Source organism: Phlebotomus papatasi, chromosome 2 (genome assembly GCF_024763615.1).
Source record: "Phlebotomus papatasi isolate M1 chromosome 2, Ppap_2.1, whole genome shotgun sequence".
Lineage (NCBI taxonomy): Eukaryota > Metazoa > Arthropoda > Insecta > Diptera > Psychodidae > Phlebotomus > Phlebotomus papatasi.
In genome coordinates, this window is record NC_077223.1 from 989,503 (window position 1) to 1,017,393 (window position 27,891).

General features: G+C 38.1%; 3 protein-coding genes across 3 annotated transcripts; 2 read left to right on the plus strand and 1 right to left on the minus strand.

The window, feature by feature from the left end:
* The first annotated feature begins 85 nt into the window (after positions 1 to 85).
* On the plus strand, positions 86 to 1,485 carry LOC129802102 (uncharacterized). The gene is made up of 2 exons (XM_055847678.1): positions 86 to 502; positions 558 to 1,485. Exons 1-2 carry the CDS (start codon positions 339 to 341, stop codon positions 1,441 to 1,443), a joined length of 1,050 nt encoding a protein of 349 aa, XP_055703653.1. The 5' UTR covers positions 86 to 338; the 3' UTR covers positions 1,444 to 1,485.
* LOC129802119 (uncharacterized protein C16orf52 homolog A) lies at positions 1,446 to 2,430 on the minus strand. Its single transcript, XM_055847703.1, has 2 exons — positions 2,224 to 2,430; positions 1,446 to 2,153 (listed from the first exon to the last, which is right to left on the minus strand). Exons 1-2 carry the CDS (start codon positions 2,324 to 2,326, stop codon positions 1,753 to 1,755), a joined length of 504 nt encoding a protein of 167 aa, XP_055703678.1. The 5' UTR covers positions 2,327 to 2,430; the 3' UTR covers positions 1,446 to 1,752.
* A 2,291-nt stretch (positions 2,431 to 4,721) lies between these two features.
* Positions 4,722 to 27,794, plus strand: LOC129802075 (probable helicase with zinc finger domain). Its single transcript, XM_055847636.1, has 9 exons — positions 4,722 to 4,839; positions 4,995 to 5,625; positions 12,642 to 13,270; positions 16,057 to 16,606; positions 17,548 to 18,253; positions 19,044 to 20,601; positions 20,683 to 21,239; positions 21,309 to 21,716; positions 24,079 to 27,794. The coding sequence occupies exons 2-9, from the start codon at positions 5,339 to 5,341 to the stop codon at positions 25,312 to 25,314; spliced, it is 5,931 nt and encodes a 1,976-aa protein (XP_055703611.1). The 5' UTR covers positions 4,722 to 4,839; positions 4,995 to 5,338; the 3' UTR covers positions 25,315 to 27,794.
* The last annotated feature ends 97 nt before the right edge of the window (positions 27,795 to 27,891 follow it).

Below are 27,891 nucleotides of genomic sequence, written 5' to 3' on the forward strand. Positions count from 1 at the left end.
TTGGGTGGAATTTTGGGTGGATTTTTATTCACAATAATATTCTTTTTTATAATTTTCTTGAAGAAATCGATAAAAAGATTAATATTTTTAGTAAAATTTGGTAAATAAAAACACCTTTAATTATTTCTGTGGAGAATTGCTTGGAATTTTGATTTACTGCACAGGAATGCAGACGCAGAGTGTCTTTCCCGCGCTCTTGTCAGATTTTTTATAGGGTTTTCCTAACCTCAATTTAAAAATCATCAAAACAACTCCCGGTTTGCAGGATAAATTCTTGCAAATTTTCCATAAAATTATTAATAAATCAAGAATTTTGCTGTTGAATCTGGTATTTAGTAATGCAGAGTATCATTACAGGTCAGTTAAGACCACTGTCATGTAGAATTACCAAGAGATTTTGTCGATTTTTCTGTGATTTTGGCTTCAAGCACACATTCACAGAAGAGGAAGTCAGCAAAATCCTCAATGTTATCAATTCCAGCACCCCGGAAGCGCTGTCCAGGTGATGGTTAAAGCCCTGAAGAAAGTTTTCAAGAATACAAAGTATTTTCTTGCAGATACTCCATTGCAAAGTTCCGTTTGCAGAGGATTTTGGGCTGGAAGCAGCAGCATGGTCAGTTTTCTTCCCTGAATGAGATCCTAGAGCTGGATGATTTTGGGGTGAAGGTACTTGAGAAGTTCTGTCAGAGCATTGTGCAAGATTCCAGCGAAGCAGGTGGTGGTAGAGAGGCTGCAGCTGTTCAGAAGACTTCCCAAATTCTCACGCCAAAGCTCACGGAAGAGAAAAGGAACAAGGTAAGGTCTTTGTGCTCGGTACAGGTGGGTATTGACAGTGTGTCATGGTGTCGGATGGAGCTGCAGGATGAGGAGGATCCTTCTATTGTCACGCACTGGCAGTATTTTTCGCTCAATTCGAAGAAATCCCATCTCAGCGATCTGACGCAGATGATAATGCATGTCAATCAGCTAATTCCGGATACTGATGCTTTTGTCCTGGAAACTCCAATCACCAGGCAAGCCTCTCCGGCTGTCAATGCCACGCAGATCGCAGTGAATGTCCGGCAATCTCAAATTATTGCCATGATGACACTTATTTTGTCGCTGAGGAGCCAGGATTTCAATCCCTGCGTCTTCTTCCTGAAAACCTACTTAGCTGCCCGGTTATTTGGGACCTTGGTGGGAAAGGAACGCACCTCAAGTCTCAATACCGTCAGCCAAATCTTGGCCAGTGGAACTTCAAATGAAGCTGCAGATAAGAAATCAGAGATTGCTCCCAAAGGGAAAATAATTACAGATCCGGACGTTTTGGCCAAATACCAAGCAGCTGATGGGGTTCAAAAAGAGTACATGGGCAGGTGCCTGATGCTTGGAGTCTGTTTCCTGCGTCTATCCTTGCTCAAATGCCCAACAAGTCTCTCCATAGTCAACAGAAAATCCAAATAAAATTCTGTACAATAATTTAATTAGAGTTTATCAACACCAAAATACAACGATTCTTTTTACAAAATATCCCCTTAATCCTAACGAAATACTCTACAGGAGCTAGGACACTAGGAACAATCCCTAAATTATTTTTATTTGATAATTTCCTTATTGCCTATTCGCGCATTCAAGATCAAAGTGCAACAAGTTGGAAATGGAAGAAGAAAGAGAAAAAAAGAACCGACTTGCTGCACTTTAGATTGGGATGCGCGATGTGTCAATACTTCTTTGGGAAGATGTGCATGAGATTCACGGGTAGTAAAGCCTTCTTCAGAAATGCGGCAGGCAGACTTTCCCGGCAAACAACTCCGAGATCACGGTGATCCAAACGGCCAGGACGAACATGATGTAGGAAATGCCCACTTGATGGGAATTTGGCAGTTGATAGGGTTGACCTCCAATTTCGTCCACATGGAAGCCCAGAGGGAAGATCACAGCTGCCAGACAGAATAGCACCATGGCAGTGAATCCCACCCATCTGGCATAGGGAATGACATTCCTGTCCCAGTTGCTAGAGGCCAGGAGAATAATGGTTGTCGTGATGCAGATGCATCCCACGAAGATACAAATCAGCGCCAGAAGCCATTCAGGTTGCAATTCTGGGGTGAAGCACACCTGAGGACGATTGTACAGAGTCATGCAAGTCCACATAAGCCCCAAACGAGTCTCTCCTGCAAAGAATCCCAGAAAAAAACCCTTGAGATAGTCCCCAAGACAAACTTTCCGGACGCTCTGACTGACCTCCAACATCCGTGACGATCCAATCCGGCATTGCAAGGCTCACGATGGCAAATACATTGGCTGCCATGAATAAACTAGCACTTATTGTGGTTAATCGATCCATTTTTGACTGGATTTTACGTCTTTTAAAGTCCTAAAAAGCTATTTTTCACTATTTTGCACTTTTTTTATTTACAAAACACGAAAGTGACAGCTGATTTATGAGCCGAAATGGCGGCAAAATAGCAAAAATATCTAACCCGGCTGACCACGAACATAACTCATAACAATGATTTCATACAATTTTAGTACATAATCAATATTTTTTATCTCTTCATTGGAAACAGTAGGGAAGACTGGGGCAAAACTTATCAAAACGCATATTTAATTCTTTTAGGAGCTCTGAGAAAACTTTAAAGTTTTATAATGAGCACATTCTTATAGGAAATTTACTGCTCTACAACATTGCAGAAGACTATTTTCCTCTATCTCGAAATAAATGTGATTTTCAAATCATTTCCTAAAAATCGATTTTGTGGAGATTCTCAAAATTGCTGGGGCAAATTTTGCCAGTCTTCGGATAATTTGTGACGTTTTACTCTCGCAAACGTTAAAAATATCAAATACAGTGCTGTCTCTCTATATGCAGAGTTTGGGTACTTTTTTTTTTGACAATTCTCTCTCTTAATATGCACAACTTTTTTTTTTTGAAATTCCCAACGGTTTTTTTTCTTTTAATAAATTATCATTTTTTTATTGTTCTAGAATTTCCCAGAAAAGCAGAAATCCAGAAAAGTTTCTTCGTCGCAGCATATCAATAAAGAAATGTCTACATTCCCTAAATTCATACGGTTCTCTTTATTCCTTCCAGTGAAAAGATATGCTTAGCATAAGCTAAGACTGCTTAGCTTAATTATACTCGACATAATGGTTAAACTTCATTTCCATCATTTTCCACTAAATCGTCTCCCAGCTTAAGTTGTAAGTGTGTCTACTGCATTTAAATCAGAGCTTCAGTATCAAAAGTATCGTAGTATCAGCAGTATCGAGCTTTTAAATTTTACACGTATCAAAGCTTTTTTTAAATAGCGGAATACGATCGAATTATTGTAGTCTGATATCCCAATAATCTGTTCAATTACTATCCACAAATTTTCTTCCACTAGGATACTCACAATATGGCTATAAATGTTAGAGGACGTTTAAAATAGAGTTGATGTTCCGAAGGATAAATCCCTATTTCGAAATTTTCCAAGACACCTTTTAATACATGGATCACTCATGTATTTCTTTGACATAACGTTCTTGCAGACAATCAGTTGTTCCTAAGCTGTGAGTACAAACGCACCCTTAACAAGAGAATCCTTGTTGGACAATTACCACCAGTCGTATTACTGTGCCACTTGTGTACGCTTTCCAAGATCTCGGTTATTTTAATCTCACGTAAATAAGAATTTGTAAGGAAACAATATTATTTTATTAACATAGAAATTGTAGATTTTCTCATAAAATGAGCGAAAATATTTTTTATATCCGCATAATCTGTTTTTAATCCCTTTGAGAGTCCAAAGTGGACGCAATTTCTTTTTTAAAGTAATTATAACAAAAAGTTCTTTGAATATTATAACATTTTCGTGTATATGTATGTGAAGAGGAATTTACTTGGTTCTGTTTTCCCATTAAAAGAAGAATAAATAACTTTCATTTAACACTAGGGGAAACTGGGTCATCACCAAACATGGGGTGGTAGCACCAAACACTAATTTTCATTTCTAAACTACTTGGACTTGGACTATCTCGACCATTTCTTCAATGGACAAGCGTTCCTATAATGCCTATCTATAAATTTCTATAAGTCTTGTCCTCTGAAGTAGAATATCTGATTAAAAAATCGTAGTGTTTGGTGCTACCCCGTGTTTGGTAGTGCCCCAGTTTCCCCTACAGAAAATTATTTTCAAATGATTTTTTTCATTTACAGTAGAGTTCCTCAAATTTGAACATTTGGGGGTGTAGATGACATTTCTCACTCCTCAAATTTGAACAATATTTTCAAAAATGTAACGGAATTCATGTAAAATTCACTTTTCCTAAATCAAGAAAAATAACTTTGGAGAATTTTATCGCTTGAATTTGTTGTTAAATAGGTGAAATTTGTTGAGGAAATTAATATAATACGACAATATTGAGGAAACACTAGAGAAAAATAGTTCTAAATTCAGACTCCATGCAAAATTCCTTTTACATAACCTCATATTTTACATTTTGAATGCAACCGTCGTTCAAATTTGAGGAGTTCAAATTTGAGGAACTCGACTTGTAGATTTAAAATGACTTCTGTTTGTAAATATAAAGCGGCTATCATTGGTCAGCCCAGCCGGGATGGGAATTGAAATGGAAGGTCCTCTGCAGAAATTCATCAGAATTGTCCGCTGCTTTCGTGGGAATGTTGCTCAAATTTGCTCAATTTGACTAAAGTTCATCCCAAAAATTTTTTTACAAAAGCAATTTTTTGACAAACACTGGCACTGCACTTTTTGTTGGGGTACTTTTTTGCTTGTAGGTGTTTTGGGCCAAAAGACACAAAAATGTCTCTAAAATTTAGTTAAAATTATGTGAATATTCACCTTCTTTGCCACGGTACGTGATTACATGTGTGCTGGGGAGTCGGTGGATGCCGATGGACATTGGGAAAATGGGGTATTTCCCATGAAAAATGGCCTTTGTGGAAATTTTGACTTTTTGACATTTCAAGTCTGCTTCATTTCGTCTCTCTACCACTCTCTCCTTTCCAGGGATGCAAAAATGCCCGCTTAGGGGGACAATAGCACATCAGGCTGATCCTTGGTCCAGTCAGTGTACAGTGTGAAGTGGCAGGAATCGCCAGTGTTTTGTGGGGACTTTTGGCTTGAAAGAGAAAACGTGCAAAAAGTGCGAAGATTTATTTTTGGGAAAGAGGAAAAGTCGCGAGTGTGAGTGAGCACCCCATCTTACATTTTTTTTTCTCTCTCTCTTGTTGTTATTGTCCGGCTGTACGGGAGGTGTTGTTGCGAATAAAGGGGGCTTTGATGTGGCCGGGGCGTGTGCCCGGGGGTGAAGTGCAACACAGAGACGTGCGTGAGGTTGATTGTGGGTGAGAATGTCGGAGAAGGAGAGTCAGGCCCATGAGTTTGTGCGGCGCAAGGAGTGGGTGAAAGCCATTGAGCTGTACGATCAGATCCTCAGCACCAATAACTTCAAGACGCCCAAGGAGAAGATTGTGGCCTGCCTCTATGGACGTTCAGAGGCATCAGCTGAACTCTGCAAATACGACATTGTGATTGCAGACTGCAGACGCCTCCTGAAAATGCTCACCGAAATGGACACCATCAGTACTGCAGCCAATGTCCGGCGACGACTCATTTCGGCCCTCTGCCAGATGAAAAGGTAATTCTAACACTAATTCTCCCCCAAATGAGGCCCCTTTTGTCCTTCTCCAAGAATCTGGAGCAGGAAATCCCTTTCTTCCTTGCTCAAATGCGAATTGAGAAAAGAAAATACTCAAAGCACTCTTGATTGAAATGAGATTCTAGATCTTAGATATCTACAAATCCCAGTTCAATCCAAGAGCACTTCCGGCTATCTTCAAAGCGAATTTCTCAGTTTCCGGAAGTTTTCTTGAAGAAAGTAATTTTCCAAGTCAAGAAGGAGAATACCAGAACTGTCCAGGATTAACTTGCTGTAAATCTTTGAGGTCGCGATTCCTACTCCTAGTAGTGCATCAATAAAAAAAATATAGCAAGTAACGTCCTTTGTTTACAAAACTTTCAGCCAAGTGTTGCATTTTTCAGCGGCTTTAAACCCGAAAACGAATTCTAAATAGCGTTTGTTTTATTTGATTTAGTAAACAATGCAAAAAAATTTTTAATCATTAAATAGTTGAACAGAATCTTGGAGGTGCTATATTGAGAGGGCAAGGCCAAAAAGGTAGTCAGGAGCTTCCCAATGTGCATTTATTCCGGAATTCTTTGATGAAAAATAGTACGATACTCAAGGGCAGACACATCCGGAAGCAGATGACCATCCCCTACCCCGTATTAATCCCCGAATTAATGTTAAAAAGTGCAACAAAATTTGTCCATCCGATTTTACGATAGGGGAAGGTGGTTAGTTTCCGAACGCAATAGCCTTCTAAATTAAAGCAGATTATCTGCCTTAACTCTTTCGTCTCTTTTGGGACTCTGAGTACCCAATGAAGCATATGAATACTCTATGAAAAACAATGTTTTTAATTATTCAGAATTTATAAAAATCCGATTCTTGTGGATGATTACAAACTATAAGGATGTCCAAATGTGAAATATTTTTTGTAGGACCTCAGTTAATTCCTGAGCTTAGATATTTTTGATTAAAAAATGGTGAAATTGGCTTGCAGCATATGCTGCGGTCCGGAAAGAGTTAACCCTTTAAGGACGATAGGAACACCGGTGTCCCATAATGAAAATATTTTTTTCCTGAAAACCTGAAGTTATTTCTTTCTTATATTTGTACGCAATTGCAAAGTAGAAGGTTGAAGGAATCTAGGATATTTTTTGCAAGTCTCCAACTATTTGCTATATAATAAAATTTTTAAGCACAAAAATGGCGAATTTTTTTAATTCTCATATTGAAAATTGATTTTAATTTTTTTTATACTAAGAAAAACCGTTTTGGGAAAATAAACTACAATACTCAAACATCATATTTCTCTTTAGAGTGAAAATTATCTGTCATTAGTATTGTCTGAAAAATTACTTAAATTTTTGGGCTATTTTTGTCCCTATACACTCTCTGTTGGCTCTTCGAAGGTTAGATGTAAGACGTTTTACAAGTTTTGTTTATCGATTTCATTTTTTATTGCTGATTTTCGGTCAGCGAAAACTGTTTCGTCGTTAAAGGGTTAAATTAGCAAAAAGAAAAGAATTTAAAATAGAAGAAAAAATGACAATTATTTAATGACTTCCGTGTTCGGAAGATCACCACCTTCCTTATAAAAATAAAGCTATTATTGACTTAAAAGCTATCTTACAGGAGCAAATTTTTTTTTTCGTAAAACAACAGTGCCTTCAAGTCGTGGACCGGTTGAAAAATTTCTTCAATTTTTTTACTGCTCGAACTCCACGAGAGAGCAATTTCCACAATCCAAATATTTTTCAACGCCTCACCATCCTGGCTTCCAAACGGTAAGAGATATTGACTTCCGGTGTTCGGTGACCCTCACAAAAGTCGACATTCTCTATCGAATTAACTTACCCAAATTACTCCCACCCCTTCTATCCCCTCTAAAAACAGATTTTTATAACTTTGCAAAAAATTGGCTCTGGCGATTTCGTTCATTTTTGGATATGTTTTGGAGGTACAGTAGAGTCTCGCTATAGTCCATATTTGGTTTCAAATTTGACACTTGGGTCGCACATAGTCCATGTAATTTTTTAAAATTATCAACGATTTTTAGTATTGAAATTGCTTGACGGCTTCCACTTTCTTTGCGATTGTGGTACTTGTCCTTGCTCTCTTCATTGTGGATCACAATTATCACAATTACTTAATAAAGTTTGCCAAAAATATTAAAATAATTATGCATCGCATACTAAAAAACATAACCTAACTTAAAATCAGTGTTTTGAAATCAACGGTCGATAAATTGTGGACTATAGAGCGATGGCTTATAGCGAGACTCTACTGTAGTCCAGCTGAACATTTCGTCCTTCGACACATACGGGAAAGTACTCTCCCTTTGAACGTTCATGCCTTCGAATAATGTGAATATCCTTTTAGTTTTCCTTAGAGACTTACACATTTCTATCAAATATTAGTTGGCTTATCATCAATTGTTAATAATTCCGTAATAATTTAATGTAAATCTCTTATGAAAAACAAAAGAAATTCACATTGTTCGAAGGCATGAACGTTCGAAGGGAGAACTTTCCGGGGAAAGTACTCTTCCTTTGAACGTTCATGCCTTCCAATAATGCGAATTTTCTTTTACTATTTCTATGAGACTTACACATTTTTATTAAATATTATTTGGCTTATAATCAATTGTTAATAATTCCGTAATAATTTAGGGTAAATCTCTTACAGAAAACAAAAGAAATTCACATTGTTCGAAGGCATGAACGTTCGAAGGGAGAGCACTTTCCCCTACCATTGGAAGTCAATTTATGAAATCATTTTTAAAATACGCCTCAATGTATACTATCTTACGACGCTGAAAATTTGAAAACATTTTGCTACTTTTTCAGAATAAAACTTTAATTTCTTTTCTTAATGTAAATTTTTTAAATATTCTAACCATTTATTAAAGAACTCTCTTTTTTTTTTGAACTACTATTACTCCGTGCGAAATTCGTTGTACAGCCGATTTATTCAAAAGAAAGCCCCTGCAGGTATGCAAATTTTCTTGATGAGTAATGCCATTTCGCGCGTTTTTTTCGGTTTCGAAAATGTGCATAATATCGGGATTGAGTGTAGTGGGAACCTCATGGAATTGTATTCTAAGGATCCCGGTCAAAATCTCGAAAGTCAAAATTTTTAAACCCAAAATTCTAATTCTTAAAAGTGTCGTAACTACTCCCATGATTGTACCCTGGCTTGCTGGAGGCAATGGGAAATTTTCAGAGTTTAGGGAAATTATGCTACTCATTATCCTGCATATAATTTCGTCGCTTTCAGGATTTAGACCATTGGGAATTTTGGCTTTCGGGATTTTGGATGGAATTTTTGGAAATTTTTATTTTTTGAATGTTTGGCCGAAATTTTTGAAAATAGAAAATATTGAAATTTTTAACACTCTTTTTAAAATACTTTACTCACAAAATTGATTGAAATTTGATTTAAAATATTCTCCAAAATTGATTAATAATAACGTATCCTTAAATAAATGGTTAACATGGATGGTTAAAATATTGTATAATGGAATTGTATATAGTGGAATGGTTAAAATATTTAGGAATATTGCAGGATATTTTAAGTGTTTTCTGCCCTTCAATAAAACTGAATTACTTCGTTTCCAATTCGCCTTATTTGTCTTTTTTAAGAGATGAGACAAATAATCAATTTTGTCACATTTTGCCCCGGATATTCCCTAAGGCTCCGCCACATCTTTCAGATCAGGAAAAACTCAAGAAGTCTAAATTGAGGCGCTCGGAGCAAAAAAACTCTAAGTCGTATGCATTTCCCTATTAAAATAGCGTTTTTTTGCTCTGAGGTCCTCAATTCATATGCCTTTCTTTCTCAAATGTTTTGCATGAGTCTATAATGCCTAACGCACAATAAGTTTTGTTTTGTAAACATGTTTTTGACATTTCAATGAGAGTGAGTGAAATCTATATCTAGTCATCTCGCTCATTCTAATGGGAAATTTCGAAAAAAATGTTTACAAACAAAACTTATTGTGCGCTGGTCAACACTCTCCTCCGTACTCTTCTTCTTCTTTTCAACATCACTGCAAATTCAATTTAGTTTAATCTAATTTTATGTGCGAAAGAGTGAGAAGAACAAATGCAAAACGTTTCAGACAGAAAAGGACGTGAATTTCTCAGAAGTAAAATTTCACGAAATTTTACTGATCTAAATAAATTTTGTATTTGTTGATGTGATTTTCATACTTGCCGAAATTCCAAATTTTATCCTATCGGACTTTTTGGATAAAAAAATAGCTTTCAGAAATGAAGGGAAAAACAATTACCTAAATGTATCTAAATTTTCAAGAATTAAAGTAAAAAATAATAATTTGAGAAATAATACTTCTTTACTATTTTATAAATTTTAAAATCATTAAAATTCAATTAATATTTCTTTTCTACCTTAACTAAAATACCATTATCATTAAATTCGATTTACGTTATGAATGATCACTCTAATCTGCTCTTTGTCTTCGTCCTTCTGTATTTCTTTATATCAGTTGAGAAATATCTCTGCCACTAGCCGGTACTGAACACTGAACTCGACACGCTTCTTACGGAACATTCATTGTTGTCTCAATTTTAAACTGATTCTAGTGAGATCTTTTCAAACGTTCCCAACAGTGAAAATTCTTTCTTAAATCCTTGCAAAACGCTTTTAGCAAAACATTTGCACAAATCTAATTTTAAGTCTCGAATCAAATCACAAATCAAAATTAGTGAACTATTTAACGTACTAATTTTCATGACGGACTTAATAACCAGGTAATAAATATGAAAAAAAATACGCACAATCAAAAATATAAAAAAAAAAATGCTCAATATCACAGAGCATTGCATGGATTAGAAATTGTTATAACTTGCGAGTCACTACTTGTGTATTAAGAAAATTTAATAAAATTAAATTCATATCCCTTTCTCTCTCCCTTTCTAAACAGTTTTGCATATCTTTGGAGCCGTTGATGTATCTATCCTATTCTTTCGCACTTAAAATTGGATTGACCTTAATTGACGTTGTTTTAACATTCAAAAGAAGAAGAAGAGTACAAAAGAGGGATAGAGTTGTGCAAAACGTTTAAGAGAGTGAAAGAGATGTGAATTTTGATTTCATAGAATGTTCTGATCTAGGGTAAATGTACCAAATTTCGGTATAGTTGCATGCAAGAACCAAAGTCTCAAGTTTGAAATGTAATATTTTTAATCAAATTGAATATTTTTATCACTTTTTTATAAGGAGTGTTGCTTGCTGGGAACCTTGTAGATAGTTTATCGTCTTTATTTTCTCTAGAATAATTCTTAATACATTTTAAAATGAATAAAAATGTAGACATAGCATTGGTGGACCATTCAGGCCACCTTCATTCTCATAGCTCCTTTCCCTTCAGGAATTCTTCTAATGCCTTATTCAGATCATCTTACTTGTCGAAGCTATATTTTTTTGTTATTTTTTTGCATTGTATAATCTCTAGAGTATGCAAAAAACAAAAATTCCTAGAATTGTGAGGAACAAAAAAAAGTGGCCGGAATTTGGTACACTTACCCTAAATGACCTGTCGGAGCCATTACGTTTTGCTTAATTCACATTCGTCTACGTTCTCCAAGGTTAAAGAATAAATGACCTTGAAATTTACGTAATTTTAAATCAATTTTTGTCAAAATCCTTTTTGTCTAAACTGTCTTGAAATGAAAAGTAAAAGGTATAGCAAAGCGTCTCGGGATTTTCGAAGTTACTTGAACTCGTGACTTGAATGCTAAATATACCTTAACTCTTTCGTCTCTTTTGGGACTCTGAGTACCCAAAGCAGCATATGCATGTTCTGTGAAAAACAATGTTTTTTAATTATTCATAACTGATAAAAATCCGATTCTTGTAGATGATTACAAACTATAAGGATGTCCAAATGTAAGATATTTTTTTGTAGGACCTCAATTAATTCCTGAGCTTAGATATTTTTGATTAAAAAATGGTGAAATTGGCTTGCAGCATATGCTGCGGTCCGGAAAGAGTTAAAAGCAGAAAAGTACTTTTGCATTTTTTATCCGTTACCGGTTCTCTACTGATTTCAACCGATTCTTAAATCACTCAAAAGATCCCCCAAAATAATTAATAGAATTGATTTTCGGACAAAAATTACTGCTTATCGGTTCATAACCGGTTCATTACCGGTTCACAACCGATTTGAACTGATTTATAATTCATATGAGTAATACAGTACCCGCTTCGTAATCCGGATGATTGGGAGACAATTTGACAGATATCCGCTTCGTAATCCGGATGGATTTTTTGAATTTGTTCAACGTCTTGAAAATATAATACAAGGTTTTTTTCCGAGAATTAGAATAAAAGTTTTAAAGAAGTTTAAAAGGACAAGATTAGAGAATTCTATGCTATTATACTTCATTTATTGAACAAAAACTTCACAGGATAATTCATTCTCATTGCTGAACACACATGCATACATAACCTCAAAATGATTTTAAAGGTAACCGTCGATAACTCGTCCGGATTACGGCGATCCGGATTAGAGAGCGGGCACTGTATAATTGAATTGAATTGTGGATAAAAATTAATTATCGGTTATGAAATGGTTTATTACGGATAGACGGACAGACGGACGGACAAACAGCCAGCATTGCGTGACCGTTTCCAGATGAAAATGGTTTTACCCCAGGGGAATGACATTAGCTCTGAAAAATGCGACCGGTTTTAGTGTAATTTTTTCCCTGTTTTCGTACACATTTTACGAAATATCTCCAAAACTACGTAGGTTGCCAATTTGGGGTTTTCGGTTGCCCATTCGATATTAAATTGGCTTTTAGTTTCTATTTGTATTTTTCGCTAATTCATTCCACAATGACAGAAAACACCGTATAAACTCCAAAGCTCTTTCGGCTCGCTAGAAACATATGGGAAACATAGGAAACGTCATGTCCCTGGTTTTACCGCGGTTTTACCAGAAATTCAAAGCAGGGCCTCCTTTGAGTTTCTAACGATGTTTTTTTTGTGTTTGGGTAAAGGTATCATGAGGCAGAGGCAGCCTGCAAGGAATGGCTGAGTGCTTCATCCCCAAATGGAGTTTCTAGCAATGCAGAATTCACAAAGCTCCTCGATCGCTATCGCACAGTGTTGCAAATGGCGAATGGCCAGAAGAGTCCTGGGAGCCAGAGAGGAGCCCAGCAGCAACGCCTCGATGATGAGATTGTGAGTTTGGATGAGAAATTGGAAGCTCTGACATCCACCCAAATGCCCCTCGATCGCATCGGCAAGATCATCAGTAATGCTCCCGTGAAGAATTCAAGCAGCGACAGCATTTCCGTCTCCTCCAATTCCTCCTCATCCTCATCCCTGTCATCTTCCTCTGCATCCTCAAGTTCTACGGGGACATCTTCGGTGACGAAGAAACCTCAGTCTGATGGTCCGAATTGTAGTTCGCCCAGCCGGAGGGATTCCAAGGGAATGGAGGAACCGACGGTGGAGCAGCAAATGGGAGATTTGGAGCTGCAGGAGAATAATAATTCGTCGGAAGAGAAGGAGGAGAAGGGAGCCATTGTGTGCTTCTATTGCTCCATTTCCTTCAACGATCGGGCAGAGCTGAGGGCTCATTGTCAGACGGAGAGTCATCAGAATGTGATTATGTCAGATGAAGGTAATTTTATACTCTATCCATTTTACAGATTCCCTTGATATGATCAATTTGCCTACTTCTTTCTATTCTTATCAAATATTTTCCCTAAATTAACAAAAACATTAATGCATCTTTAAACGAACACGGTTATTTTGTTTATTTATTTTTAAATTAATAAACAAATGTTGGTAATCTGTTGCAACTTAGGAAAGAATTTCATTGTTTTGGGAGAAGGAAGAAAAAGTCAGATTGGAAATTAAATAGATATTACTCATATTTTACTGAATTTTAAATCAAAAATTTTCTTTATTTTGTTTTTTAATATTTACAAAATATTTATCTAAATATTTCTTAAATGATTTAGATAAAATTGAATTTATTTGATAATTTGATAACCAGAAGCCCAGATTATGCAAAATTCTAGCCTATAAATTTTCTTGTAAAGTAAAGATTTTACGACATTTTATTCCCTACAACCCAGTAAAATTTTTAACACTGACGCTGGTATGAGAAGACTAAAGCTTCACAATTTTTTTTCATAATAAAAAAGACAATACAAAGAATAAAACTTCCAAAATGCTCGAAATTCTAGAGATTTTAGGTTGCAAGATAAAAAATGTCGCAAATTTTTATTCTTACAAAAACAATCTCAGCACATTTGAATTCTAAAATTTCTAGGTTTTAGCAAGGTTAATCAAGTTTGGAATACCGGAACATAGAATCCGGGTAGTCACTCTGAAGATTCTGATAGAATCTGAAATGATATTCCTCCAGGAATTACTCAGAAATCAATCAGAAATATATATTTCGTGATTATTCTCACCTTGATAATTTTTGATCAGTGTGTTACAATTCGTTGCCTTCAAATCGTCTTTTCAAAATGAAACTGCTTTTAAGGTTTTCATGAAGAAGCAGTGGATTATCGCACTTCTGAACACCTTTTCAATTCTGGGCTGATTTTTCATTCGATTTTATCTCAAAAAAACAGCATGGAAAGGAATAAACTCTAAAGTTGAACTGTTTTCTTATCCAATTTCGACTGAAGTAAAAGACACGCCATCCATGAAACGGTGCTGGGCAAAATGCCCGAAACCCATTCCAATTTTATTCCATTTGGAGATCTTGACATTTGGCATTTTTGGATTTTTGGCTATTCGTGATTTCGACCCATTCGGGAATTTGTCTCTTTGGATTTTGACGTTCGGGATTTTGGCGATCTGAATTTCGACATTCCGGATTTTGGCTTTTGGGAATTTTGACGTTTGAAATTTCGACACATTTGGAATTTTGGCTTTTTGGGATTTTGATTTTTGCGTTTCGGATTTTTAGTTTTTCGGGATTTTGATTTTTGCGTTTCGGATTTTGGTTTTTTGTGATTTTGACGTTCAGGATTTCGGCCCATGCGAATTTGACATTTGGGATTTTGACGTTCGGGATTTTAGCTTCCGGGATTTTGGCATTCCGGATTTTGGCTTTTGGGAATTTTGACATTCAGGATTTTGGCCCATTTGGCATTTTGGCGTTTTGGATTTTAACGTTCAGGATTTAGCTTTCGGCATTTTGACGTTCCGAATTTTAGCTTTTTGGGACTTTGCCTTTTGAGATTTTGACCTATTCAGGATATTTTCTTGACATATCCGGATTTTACCTTTTCGTAATTTTGGTTTTTTGAGGTTTCGACCCCTTCAAAATTCTGGCTTTTGGTGTTTTGGCTTTTTCGGGATTTTTTCCTTGACCATGTGCTCACACATGATAACTGAAAAGTGTCTGGTGCTGTGTCTTCGAGATCTTTGTGTGGGACCCCTGAAGCCCTCTTTGCAAGTTTGTAAGACCCCCACCTAACGAAATCCAGTGATCTTTACATCACTGAACTACTGAGGAAGGCACGGAGCGGGTCGAAAGCTCTGGAGAAGAGTAAGTTTATGATCTCTATTGAGTTGAAAACTCAGTAGATTATGTTGCCGCATCCGAACGGGGTTTCCTTCCGAAAATTTCACTGAAGCTGAACGGCAATTTTCTCCAAAAGTTCTAAATCAGTTCGGTATTTTCGGTTCGATTTAAAGTGTAACTCATTTCAGGAGACTCGAACCAATCTGGCCAGGGAATTCACGGGGAACTCTAGGAACTTATGCATTTTGTTAGGGAACATAATAGGAATCCGTATATTTTTTCAGGCAGCCCTGGGAACCCATGTATTTTTTCAGGGAACTCAGAGAATCCATACATTTCTTCGGAAGCCCGTGGAATCCATTTAGTTTTTCAGGGAACTGTGAGAACTCATACCTTTTTTAGAGAACTCTGAGGTAACCTGGAGAACCCAATTAGTTTTCAGGGAACCCTGGGAACTTACACATTTTTCAGGGAACTCATGGGAAACTCATACTTTTTCAGGGAATTCAAGGAACCCATATATTTCTTTGGGGAATCGGAAACTCGAGATATTCTATATAAATCACTTCTTGGAGATCTATAATCTGTTTTTTTTTTTTACTAATCTAAATTGAATTTTTCTGATAATTTTTCACTGATCAGGAATATTAATTTATGCCAATTTTTTTTAAATGTAAGATTTTGCGAAATTTTTTCCTGTACAACCCTGGGCAGCTTGAAAACTCTTTTATATTTGGATTATTTAAAAATTCCTCTTTCCGTGATTTTTTATTGATGTAACCGAAATTGCCCTTCTTTTCCCTATAATGTGGGACTCTGTTTCTTTTCGTCATTTTCTTCGGAGACTCCTCAATCTTTTCTTGTTAGTCAATTCGGTTAGTTTCTAATGAAGAAAATGCGTCTTCCTGGAATTCCAGGACGTGACTGGAAGTGTCGCCCGCCGCCACGTGGCTACAGTGCTGACTCCTACACGTTGTGTGAGAGTTTTGCGGAGAACAGTGTCTGCCACTATGGGAATCAGTGTGTAGAGGCGCACGGAGATGATGAACTCAATGAGTGGAAGGAACGTTTTGAGTATCGTCGAATGCGACTGCAGCGAGCGTGTGAGAAGGAGTTGTATGGCAAGAGTTACACGGAGCAACTGCTAGACAAGTGGCTGCAGGCACCGAGTCCGGACAAAGTGATGAAGGAGAAGGTGGAGGGAGTGGAGGAGACGTGCTCAAATGAACTGGTGACAACGGTTTCAGCTAAAGTTTCCAAGCGTGATTGGACATTTGTGCTGAAGACCAAACGACTGTTGAAGGCTGTTGCGCTGCTTCAGGATGCCCATAGGAATCATTTTTCGCTGAAACAGGTTTTTCTAGGGGAGCCAAGGGCAAGTAGCAGAGGTCAGGGAGGGAGTAGCAAAGTTATCGAGGCGGATCTGACGAGTGATCAGGAATGGGTTGTGTCTCAGATAGATTCCAGGTTAGTGATCGTTTTTTTTTCTTCAAATTTTTATTGTTTTTGAGCCTACAGCGCCTTTGGTGTCGGTTTTGTGAACTAGAAGTTTTCAGGTTATTTTATTAAAATCTTTAATTTGACAGTGAAAATTAAATGTATTAAATAGAATCGGCGATATGATCACTTACTCATTAAGAAATCCTCTCAGGAGAAATTTCACCGTATATTTCCAGGGAAATTTCCCCTGGAAATCTAGGAAAAACCTTCATGGGAATTTTCAATCTTGGAAAATCCGATAGCTTCCTAGGGAATTTCCAGGGAATTTTTAGAAGAATTTTCTTGGAGTTTTCACGGACTGAGGAAATGACAGAAGATTTCCATAAGAAACATCCTCCTTTTTTCCAAAGTTTACAAATGATTTCCCCAGGATATTTTTGAAAGATTTCCCGCATTTCTCCATTTAGGCGGGAGAAATTCAATTGTTTCTCTCAAGGAAAATTATATTTCCACTTAGAGATATACTTCAGTCGAGATGATTTTTTTTAACTTTGAATACTTATATGGCTAATTTTCATAACGTAAAGCAGACAGACGTATCATGTAAGACGATCTTGCATTAGCACAATTCTTGCCAAAGTAAGGACAATTCTAAAAGGTTTCTTTGGAAATCATCATGAAGACAGGGAGATTTCCAGGAATTTCCCACAAAATGCTTCCCTTCTGCCGAATATTTTCTTGGATTTTCCATGGAAACCTTGGAAAAATATGCTCCCTAGTTTTTTCTTCGAGAAGACACAAAAAATTACAGAAAAGCTAGGCAAAAGTGGTTTTGCCTAAATTACAGGCGCCAAAGCAATTTCAAATAAAAATTATAAGGATTTTCACAAATCACTGGACCAAAGCAATAGAAAAGCAACTGAAAATGGATTTTCCAGGAAAATCAAGGCATAACTCAATAATTTCAGGTATACGGATCCTGCGTCAGATCAGGGAATTGTCCTTGAGCATCGAGTAAAAGTGGTTTTTGTCACGGAAATCTACGGAACTTTTCGTCAATCGGTGGTTTTTGATTTTGGCACGGAACCCGTACTAGTTAAACATCTCTGTGTCGATGTAATTCCCGTGGCGGATGCTGACAAAATAACAGAAATTAAGAAGGAGATTGTTTTGTCGTCGGCAAAGCGCTGGGATGAGGAAAATGCCCAAATAATTCCCTTTACAACGCCCAATGTGCCCCATATGACAACCCCTCAAGCGACAGCTGATGCTGAGTACGAGAAGGATCTGCTGGAACGGTATCCATGCCCTAGAGCAGCAACTTTCACGCTAACTCAGTCGACAATTGTGGAGAAGAAGCTGACGAGGAATAACTACCGGAATCGCATTCACGAACTGCTCTATGTTGAAGAGATTGCGAGGTATGAGCAAGTGGCCAGGTACAATTTGTCCACAAAGCTCACAATCACCACAAATTATCTGCTGACGCCAAGTGGAATGGCCACAAGTACGGCCAAATATTCGCACAGTGGAGAACTCTTTGCCCTCATGACGCTGGGAAAGGATGTTTCGGAAGATACATCAGCGGGACGATTGATTCTCAACAATTGTACAATGGTGTATCTCTCGGCATCTCTTCCCACTGGTGAGCCGGTAGAAGATAAAAAGAGAAAGGTAAGCAACTTTTGTCTCTTATTTCAGTTTTTTTTGGTAAAATTATCTTGTTGACCATCGCCTGGGTTGAGTGTTGTCGAATAGGTCGTACGCTCTTTCAGATCAGCAATTTGATAGGCAAAATATGAACTCGACACGTTCCACAGACTTGAAAATTTTCGAAATTCTAAACCACTCAATTCGGTTTTCGAATTTCAAACTTTTCGAAAAAATGACAGCGCCGGATGCGCCATCTATATGACAGGCAAATAAATTCCTTTGAACATATCCTTATACTTCCGATTTTTCGCATGAACGAATCAAAAAAAAATTAAAGAAATTTTACCAAGGTTTTTTTTCGAAGTTCGAAATAATTTTCGAAAATCAACACGATCTTTCGGAATGAACTGTCAAAAAGTTTTTCGTTACAAAAGGAATACTATAGAAAACAGCAGAAACTTGTGAAATATGAGAAAAAATTAATGCACTTAACAAGGGTTTTCGAAAAGAAAACACTTTATTCGACATAAAAAAATGGTAGGGGAATGTACTCTCCCTTCGAACGTGAATAATGCTCATACACCTTGTGTTTATATCAGTTCCGAATAGTTCTTCCTCGTGCACGGTTTAAAAACTCCGTTGTAGAATCCTCAAACGGGGCTAAGAATTCAGTTTGCTAAGGTCTCACGTTGTAGACGAAGACGTAAGAACTTTCAGTATCGTGAGTTCTGAAGAGTTACAGGAAAATCGTTACTAATCCTTAGAATGACCTTTCCCTTCTGCAATACCCCATGATTTGTTTTGTCCGTAGGTCTACGAGGCTCCCATTGAGGACAAGGGTAAAAATGTGATCTACCTGAAGTTGTCAGCTGTGACAGTGAGTGAATTAGGCCTCAAAGCTGATACGGAATTCTCGGCGGATATTCAGTTTCAGCTCAATCGGTTGACTTACTGTGAATGGCATCAAGCCATTGACAAGATTGCCGATTTTAAGATAATCTTTCCGGAAACCATTCTTGAGCCCTCAATACCGTGGACACCGAAGAAACAGTGGTCCGAATCTCTGGATCCAAAGTTGAATACGAAGCAAAAGGAAGCAGTTGTGGCTATTACGACTCCCGTGGATGTTCCTCTACCGCCGATTTTGCTCATTGGACCCTTTGGAACGGGCAAAACGTACACTTTGGCCCAGGCTATTCGGCAATTGCTGGTACAGCCAGATGCTAAAATTTTGATATGTACTCATTCAAATTCAGCTGCGGATTTGTACATCAAAGATTATCTGCATCCATGGGTGGAGGCTGGTGTGGAGGAGGCAAGACCTCTTCGGGTGTACTATCACAAACGTTGGGTGGCTACGGTTAATAGTGTTGTGCAGAAGTATTGCTTGATTGAGACTGTGGGCAATGCAAGAAGTTTCCGACGACCAACCGTTGAGGATATCATGAAGACACGAATTGTTGTGGTAACATTGAGTATTTCGATGGAATTGGCTTCATTGGATCTGCCTAAGGGCTACTTTACGCACATACTGCTCGATGAAGCGGCTCAAGCGATGGAATGTGAAGCTATTATGCCACTAGCACTGGCCAGTGATAGTACAAGAATTGTTCTAGCAGGTGATCATATGCAAATGTCACCGGAACTTTTTAGTAATTTTGCAAAAGAACGTCGACTACATATTTCTCTGCTTGAACGGCTCTATGATCACTATCCGGCGGATTTTCCATGCAAAATTTTACTGTGTGAAAACTATCGAGCCCATGAGGCCATTATAAAGTTCACGTCGGAATTGTTCTACGATCAGAAACTTATTGCGAGTGGCAAACAGCCGCGTCATGAGAAATTCTATCCGTTGACATTCTTTACGACACGGGGGGAGGATGTTCAGGATAAAAATTCCACGGCCTTCTATAATAACTCCGAGGTGTACGAGGTTGTTGAACGTGTGGCGGAATTGAGGAAGAGATGGCCGCCATCTTGGGGTAAAATGAATGATCAGAGCATAGGTATCATGACGCCATATGCCGATCAGGTGTTTCGTATTCGTTCGGAGCTGCGCAAAAGGCGAATGGGCGGGATATCCGTTGAGAGAGTACTCAATGTACAGGGCAAACAGTTTAGGGCTATCTTTCTGTCGACGGTTCGTACGAGGCGTACGTGTACGAATGAAGGCGTAAGCTCGATGTCAGCTGATGATATGGACTATGGCTTCTTGAGTAACTCTAAGTTGCTCAATACGGCCATCACGAGAGCGCAGAGTCTGGTGGCTGTTGTTGGAGATCCGGTGGCGCTGTGCTCGATAGGACGGTGTCGAAAGGTGTGGGAGCGCTTCATAGACATCTGCAATCAAAACAAAAGTCTCTTTGGTGAGTATATGACTTGAAATGCAAATAGACAAGATTTTTTTGATAACATTCTCTCCTTCGTTGTGGTCCTGGTTTGATTAGGCATCACATGGTCCCTTCTGCGATCGCAGTTGGACGGTGTGGAGCTGAAGAAGACGTATGTGCTGAATCCCTTGGCACCTGAGTTCATCCCACGAGCTCTGCAAGCCGAAGCATACTTGCGAGATCAGTCGGGAGTTGTAGCGACTCAGGGTCAATATGGGATGCACCAGCAACACCGTTTTTCCCATCCGCCCCTGCACCACCATCACCCGCCACAGCCACCGCCTCAATTTGGTCAGCAGGCACAGACGCCCAACCAGATAAATCACTCTGGTGGCTATGGGCCCATGAATCACATGAGAAGCGGCACAATTCCGCAGTATCTCAATCAAGGACCACCTTCGGGTGGTCCTCCGCATCAGCCCCCGCCTCAGCAACACCCACCCTATTCCTATCCCTTCTACTACTACCAGCAACAGCAACCGGGTGGACCTCCGCCACCGGGACCGCCACAAACACCCCAAACGCAGACACCGATGATGAGACCACCGCCACCGCCGCAACAACAACAGCAGCCGCCACAACAGCCGCAACAGCCGCAGACCCAAGGACCTCAGGTAATACTTCTACATCAAAATCTTCGACATGATCAATTTCGTCAACAGCAAAATGTTTTGTATTTGAAGCCTCAGGTTCCGTCGACGAATCTCTGGGGTACCATTCCGGCTAACATCAATCCGGCGGCGGCAGGAACGGCGGCATGGCAAATGTCGGCAAAGCAGCAACAGCAGCAGCAACAGCAAAATGCGATGCAGCAGCTGAATATTAACATGCAGAGGCCACACAATCCATCAGCTCCGTCTCTTAGGAGTCCAGGTGGTGTCCATCCGCAGATCATGATGCCTTACATGCAGCAGCAGCAGTCACAGCAAATTTCCGGGAAGCCACCGCCGCCGTTTATAATGCAACAGCAACAACGCGGTCTTGCCGGACCTATGAGTCCTGCTGCATTTCAACCACAGCCGCCGCCTGCTGCACATCACGATCACATGCCCAACGACATCATGGCAACGATCAACAGCAGGAATGTCCAGGTTAGTTTATTTGAAAATGCTTCATTTTGATGAAAATTTCTAAAAAAGGTGTTCACTCATTATCCCACTTCTGAAATGGAAGTATTGCTACACAGTAAAAAATAATTACTACGATTATCGTGTGTAATGGGAGAGCATCGATAATTGTAGTAAATTTGCAACGATTATCGTAGTAAGCAAAGTTGAAAAGCAAACAAGTTGAATTTTCGAAGTTGAAAAGCAAAGTAAGTTGAATTTTCCTTCAACAATTGTACTGAAATTACACAAAATATAAAAAGAAGAAGAATGAGTTCAAACGAAATTAGTTGAAAGTTGAACTTTTTGCTGCGATAATCGATTGAAAAATTACTACGAAAATCGAATTGATTCTATTACACGCGATAATCGTAGCAATATTCAATCAGACGTTGAATGAAGTTTATGCCATTTTGTTGCTTCATTTTATTACTATTATAGCAATTATTACTACTATTTATTGCATTTGGGCCATTATAGAGGGTTGAATTTTACTAGTTCTGCTATTTAATTGATTCCTTTTCAATTGAAAGTTGATTTTTTCAATGGTTGTTATTCGAAATTTCAACCAGTTCAATTCAACTAATAGAATTCAACTAGCCAATTTCATCTCTTTTTTACTGTGTACCCTGTCCACCAGAGTATGTGTTGCTCACATGAATTATAGGCTTAAGGTGAAAAAACTCTGAACAGAAGCTTATTATTATTATTAATCGTGTCGGAATACTTGTTACAATGTAATCAATGTTATATTGCTGCTGTTGTATCCCGTGTTGGAAGAAACCGCTAAGTCCATGTGTAGACCGCTCAGGAGTGCCATCCCCGTGATTTGGATGCTTCTTCCATGCTCCTGGAGATTTTTGGGCAGAGGCGGTGCATTTTTATTACGTTATATCACAGTGAAAACGTCATTTTCTAAACATTCAGATTTTTGCACCGGGCGGGACTCGAACTCACAACTGTGAGAGTCGAGCCAGAGATCTCATCCGTCCAAGAACCAACGGTCTTGCCTATTGCGCCACTGAGACCCCCAAACAGAAGCTTGAAGTCCTTTAATTTTATTCTGCAATTTAGATTTATCTGCCACTTTCCGTGGAACATTCCTAGAGCTTAAAATAGACACAGGAATCGGCTTAGAGATCAACTCGAAAAACGAGGACTGGTGTCGATACACTCACGGATTAGCCCATAATTTGGAGGATCAGGCTGATCTCCTAAATTCATGAGGTCTAGTGAAATTCCTAAAAAAAGGCTAAAAAAATTATTTCTCAACTGAATTTTGGCCAGGAGGCGAATTCTGTAACGCTTTGGCAATGCCATATGACAAATTGGGTTCGAATCTTAGGAGAGCTTTTTCGTAAATGCGATTCTATAACCGTGACATTGCCATTTCAGCTCACGTGACATAGTCAGAAGTCACATATTTGAGATTTCTGGCAATTCAAATGACAATGAATTTTGTTAAACAAATCTACCAAGACGTACTGTATTTTCATAAAATCATCAAGTAAAGGGATTTCATTAAAAATTCAATGAATTGCATTTTCAAACTCATATGATATGACAAAAAAAACTCGAATGGCATTGTCAGGTTTCGAACTCACGCGTGATAATGCCACGAAAATTACAGAATTCCCATACAGAATTAAGTTAGTTTTGGAGGTCTTGAAAGTCTGCATGATCGGTCTAAATCAGTTTTAAACCGGTATCACACACAGAACGTCTCCAGATTCATTTCACATTCAGAGTCTCCGGAAAAAAATGGAATAATTGATGATGGAACGTTAGCTTTATAAAACAAGTATATCGGGTTCAAATCCCCTGTGTCATCAGGATTTTTTTTCCAGCGTTAGAGATGTTCGAATTGTATCCAGTGAGCTTCCCTGCCCTGATAGTCCCGTTCAAGTGTAACAAATGTTGGTAGCGGGAAAGCCTAGTACCTCTATTGTCCTGGGTTCAAATTTACTTTAGGTTATCAGAAACTTTTTGTATTGTATTGTATTGCATTTTCTTACCAACATGTGTTTTTACATTAGCCCTCTCATACCAAACGTCCGCCGCCGTCTTAGCGTAGATGACCAGCCTCCAAAGCCAATCGGCGGAAATGTTTCTTCTCATGCTGTATAATCTTTTGTCGTATTAAACGATCTTTTCTCTGCGGATTGATACGTGGTACTCACCGGGATTTATGGGAAGGGGGGAATTTTCCGGTCTTCCAGGAAGCATGATAGCATTTCATTCCACAAATCTTCCGATTGGAATTCCATGAAATCTCTTTTGGACGGAGGCCTAGGTCCTCTGTAGGATATTTAGGTTTCTGTTTATTTATTACTGAATTTCAATGTAGCCTCTGCCAATGCCGTTGTACCAGAGTCATCAACAACAACCGCCGGCGATTCCGTCGGGAGTTGGGGGGCATTCGCTGTATCAGGGGGCCGGGCAGCCGCTGGGAAAACCACTCAATGCCGATGTACGTCATCCGGCTGAGAAGGACATTCAGTTTCTGCAGAATGTCCACTTCCCTGAGCGTCTGATGCAACCTCCGCCACCACCACAGTCCCTAGTGCCGACCACTCATCCGCAAATCAGTCATCACATTGCCGCCGGCGGACTCAACAATCTGCAGACGTCTGATTTTGGGCATCTGCTGCCGCCCAATATGAGTTTCTACGAGATGTCGATTGAGCCGAAGGAGTTTCAGCTGAAGTGGTTCTTTAAGTTGATGGAGACTCATGGGCTGGAGATGGCGCACAAATTCGCGGAGATTCTGCGACAGGTGCCGACGCCATGTTCGGCGGGTGGAAAGATGACGCCGTCGCTGGTGGTGAAGGAGGCCCAACAGCCGGCGATAAATCCTCTGGCAGGGCTCAATAGTCAGGTTGATTTGGCTTTTGATTCGCTCATGAGTGGCTCGTCGATTCCACAGCCGATCATGCGGGAGCTGTTTGGAGGAACTGCGGCGGCTCTGCAAACATCAGCCGCGGCGACACCGCAGATGGTTCCGTTCAATTCGTCGGGTTCGTCAGGGAGATCTTCGGATGTTCTGGGAGATTTGACACCGTCTCCAATGTCCAGTCAGCAATCTGTTCCGCTGTATCGGCGTCAGGCCAGTCAGCACTACAGCAGTTCGGCTTCGTCTAATGCCCAATCCGTGACGTCATCGACGCCGGATCTCATGGAGAATCACCATTCGAGCCTGTTTGACAGCGGAACCAGCCTCAATTCGACGTCATCGATGTACCATGGGAATTTTATGAGCAATCTCGATCCCTTTGCTACTGGACTCCCATCTATTCAGACACTAGCTGCTGGCCTTCAGCCGCACATTTTTCAGTCGGCGCAGCAGCCACAGCAACCGCCAGATGTGTCTAATCCGACCATTCTGCAGCGGCAACAGAATACAACAGCTACAGGAGCTACCTATGCCAGTGTTCTGACACAGGGAGCTGCGAATTCGCATCATCCTCCTCAGCATCCCATGGGCAGCAAACAAAATATCCATGGGGATGACGACAAAGATCCCTTTGCTGCCATTCGGGAGCTGGGTCAACGGAGCAATGGCTACTACAACTACTTTCAGTAGAAAAAAAAGAAAGGAAAAGAAAATGAAGAAGGAGCAGAAAAGGATTTTGCTACTCATTTTTTTGGGAGGTCTTGTATAAGGTAAGAAAGAATTTAAAAGAAAAAAAAAATTGTGTGTAAAATTTATTTATGATATAAATCTCTTATATAGAAAAAGAAAACTTAAAAAAAAATATTGCGAATAATTTGAAGTAAAGAAAAAAAATGAAAAAAACATAAAAAACTTACTAAAAAAACTTACTATTTGGATAAAGAAAAAAATCAACCAAAATATTGTCTAAATGTTCAAAAAGAAAAAAAAGAAATTAAAAAAAATATTAGATGTAGTTTTATTTGAAAAATAAGGTGATGGAGATATCGTGAAACTCAAAACTTGACACCGAGAAATACAATTAGAAAAAAAAACAATAATTTTGAAAAATACAAAAAAAATATCGAATAACTCTTGTTTTCTTAAAGAAAAATATTTTCGACTATTCGTTGCTGGTGTCAGCAAATATTCTAACTGCTTTTTTTTCTACAGATTTCTTTTTTTTTCTGGGTATTTTTTTCGAACTTCGAAATATATTCGAAGATCTTTTCGAATTTTGAAATACATTCGAAGTTCTTTTCTAATTTCGAAATTCTTTTCGATTTTCTAAATACATTCGAAATTATTTTGGAAAATCTATGGAAAGTTTAATGTGAAGGTTGCGTATCTGCCACTTAAGCGCTGTAAAATCATGTTCGAAAACCCGATCGTCTTTTCATTATTTGTAATTTTTATTAAAAAAAAACTAGCAAAAAATATGCTAATGGTCTCTTCAAGACTCGTTTTCAAACTTTCGAATATTAAAAAGCTCAAAAGTTAATTTGATTTAGAGAACATTTAAACCGAGAGGTAAAGATTCCGATTTAGCGCTGTTAGTTCGTGTTCGAAAACCCGATCGTTTTTTTCATTATTTGTAAATTTTATTTAAAAGAAAAACAATAGCAAAAACTCAACCGAAAATCTAATGTTAAGTTCCTTAATATTCCGTTTAGGCGGTCTTACTTTGGGTTTGAAGTAATTTTTCGCTGTTACAGTTCGAGTAATTCGAAATTGTGTTCGAAAATCAACCGAAAATGTAAGGTCAAGTTCATTAATTATTAATTCCGTTTAAGCGCTGATTAAGTCCGAAAGAACTGTTCGCTGTTACTTTAAGTTTGATTAATTTGAAATTCGGTTCGAAACTCAACCGAAAATCTAATGTCAAGTGCGTTAATATTCCGTTTAAGCGCTGCTACTTTGGGTTTTGAAGAAATTTTTCGCTGTTACAGTTCGAGTAATTTGAAATTCTGTTCGAAAATCAACCGAAAATGTAAGGTTAAATTCATTAATTTTCCGTTTAAGCGCTGATTGAGTCCGAAGTAACAGTCCGCTGTTACTTTAAGTTCGAGTGATTCGAAATTCTGTTCGAAAATCAACCGAAAATCTAATGTCAAGTTCGTTAATGTTCCGTTTAAGCGCTGCTACTTTGGGTTTTGAAGAAATTTTTCGCTGTTACAATTCGAGTAATTCGAAATTCTGTTCGAAAATCAACCGAAAATGTAATATCAAGTTCGTGAAACCACCATTTAAGCGCTATTACTTTGTGTTCGACAATCCGATCGCCTTACCATTCTTTATAGTAATTCTTATTAAAGAAAAACAATAGTCAGAAGTCAGCACAACATTTTTCTAATGTAATGGCATTTTCAAGACTCATTTTCGAACTTAATATTCAAGAGTTAAAAAATTATTTGCTGCTATTTCTGTACTGTTACTTTGAGTTCGAAGTAACTGTTCGCTGTTACTTTAAGTTTAAGTAATTCGAAATTTTTTTTCGAAAATCAACCGAAAGAGAAAGGAAAAATTTAGGATAGCCTACGTCTTTTTTATGAATATGCTTTACCCATAAAAATCCTGATATTTTTCGTCATCTCGAGAAATCATTGGCAGTACAGGGCAAACGGAGAAAATAACCTAATTCAAATATTTAGTTTACAGGGGCGTGGCTTATTTTTCCATAAGAAAAACTTTTCAATCTCTTCGTCAGTTTGAAATGAAGTGAATAATTTTGGGGTTTCTATCCTTGTGTTTTATTTTAAAAATGCTAAAGTCCAATTAGACGAAGGTAGAGAAAGGGGGCGTGGCTTAAAATGTTCATAAGTGAAGTTCATAACACAAAAGGTTAAACACTGTTTTTTTAAACCAACAAATTTGTATATTACAAGTAAATTTCTTAATTTTTTTAACCGTCTCGTATCTCAATTCAATTAGAGTAATTGCTGATATAAACGACGAATTGTGTTTCACGCTATCCCAGCACGGTAATATTTAAAAAAAAAAGAGAGAGAAAAAACATTAGAATAGGAAGACAAAAAAAAACTAAAAAAACTCTAAAAAAAAATTAAAAAAGCATTAAAATGAAAAAAATTGCTAACTGAACCTATAATAACTTACAATATAATTTAATAAAATATTTACAAAATGAAAAAATACTATATATAAATTTAAAAAAAAAATTAAAAAAATGAACATAAAAATCAGAAAAAATATACAAATTAAAAAAAAACA

Coding starts and splice junctions, on each gene's coding strand:
- LOC129802102 (XM_055847678.1), top strand. CDS start 339: ATGCAGAGTATCATTACAGGTCAGTTAAGACCACTGTCATGTAGAATT. Junction 503..557: donor ACCCCGGAAGCGCTGTCCAG/GTGATGGTTAAA, acceptor ATTTTCTTGCAG/ATACTCCATTGCAAAGTTCC.
- LOC129802119 (XM_055847703.1), bottom strand. CDS start 2,326: ATGGATCGATTAACCACAATAAGTGCTAGTTTATTCATGGCAGCCAAT. Junction 2,154..2,223: donor GATCGTCACGGATGTTGGAG/GTCAGTCAGAGC, acceptor GATTCTTTGCAG/GAGAGACTCGTTTGGGGCTT.
- LOC129802075 (XM_055847636.1), top strand. CDS start 5,339: ATGTCGGAGAAGGAGAGTCAGGCCCATGAGTTTGTGCGGCGCAAGGAG. Junction 5,626..12,641: donor GCCCTCTGCCAGATGAAAAG/GTAATTCTAACA, acceptor GTTTGGGTAAAG/GTATCATGAGGCAGAGGCAG. Junction 20,602..20,682: donor TCAAAACAAAAGTCTCTTTG/GTGAGTATATGA, acceptor TGGTTTGATTAG/GCATCACATGGTCCCTTCTG.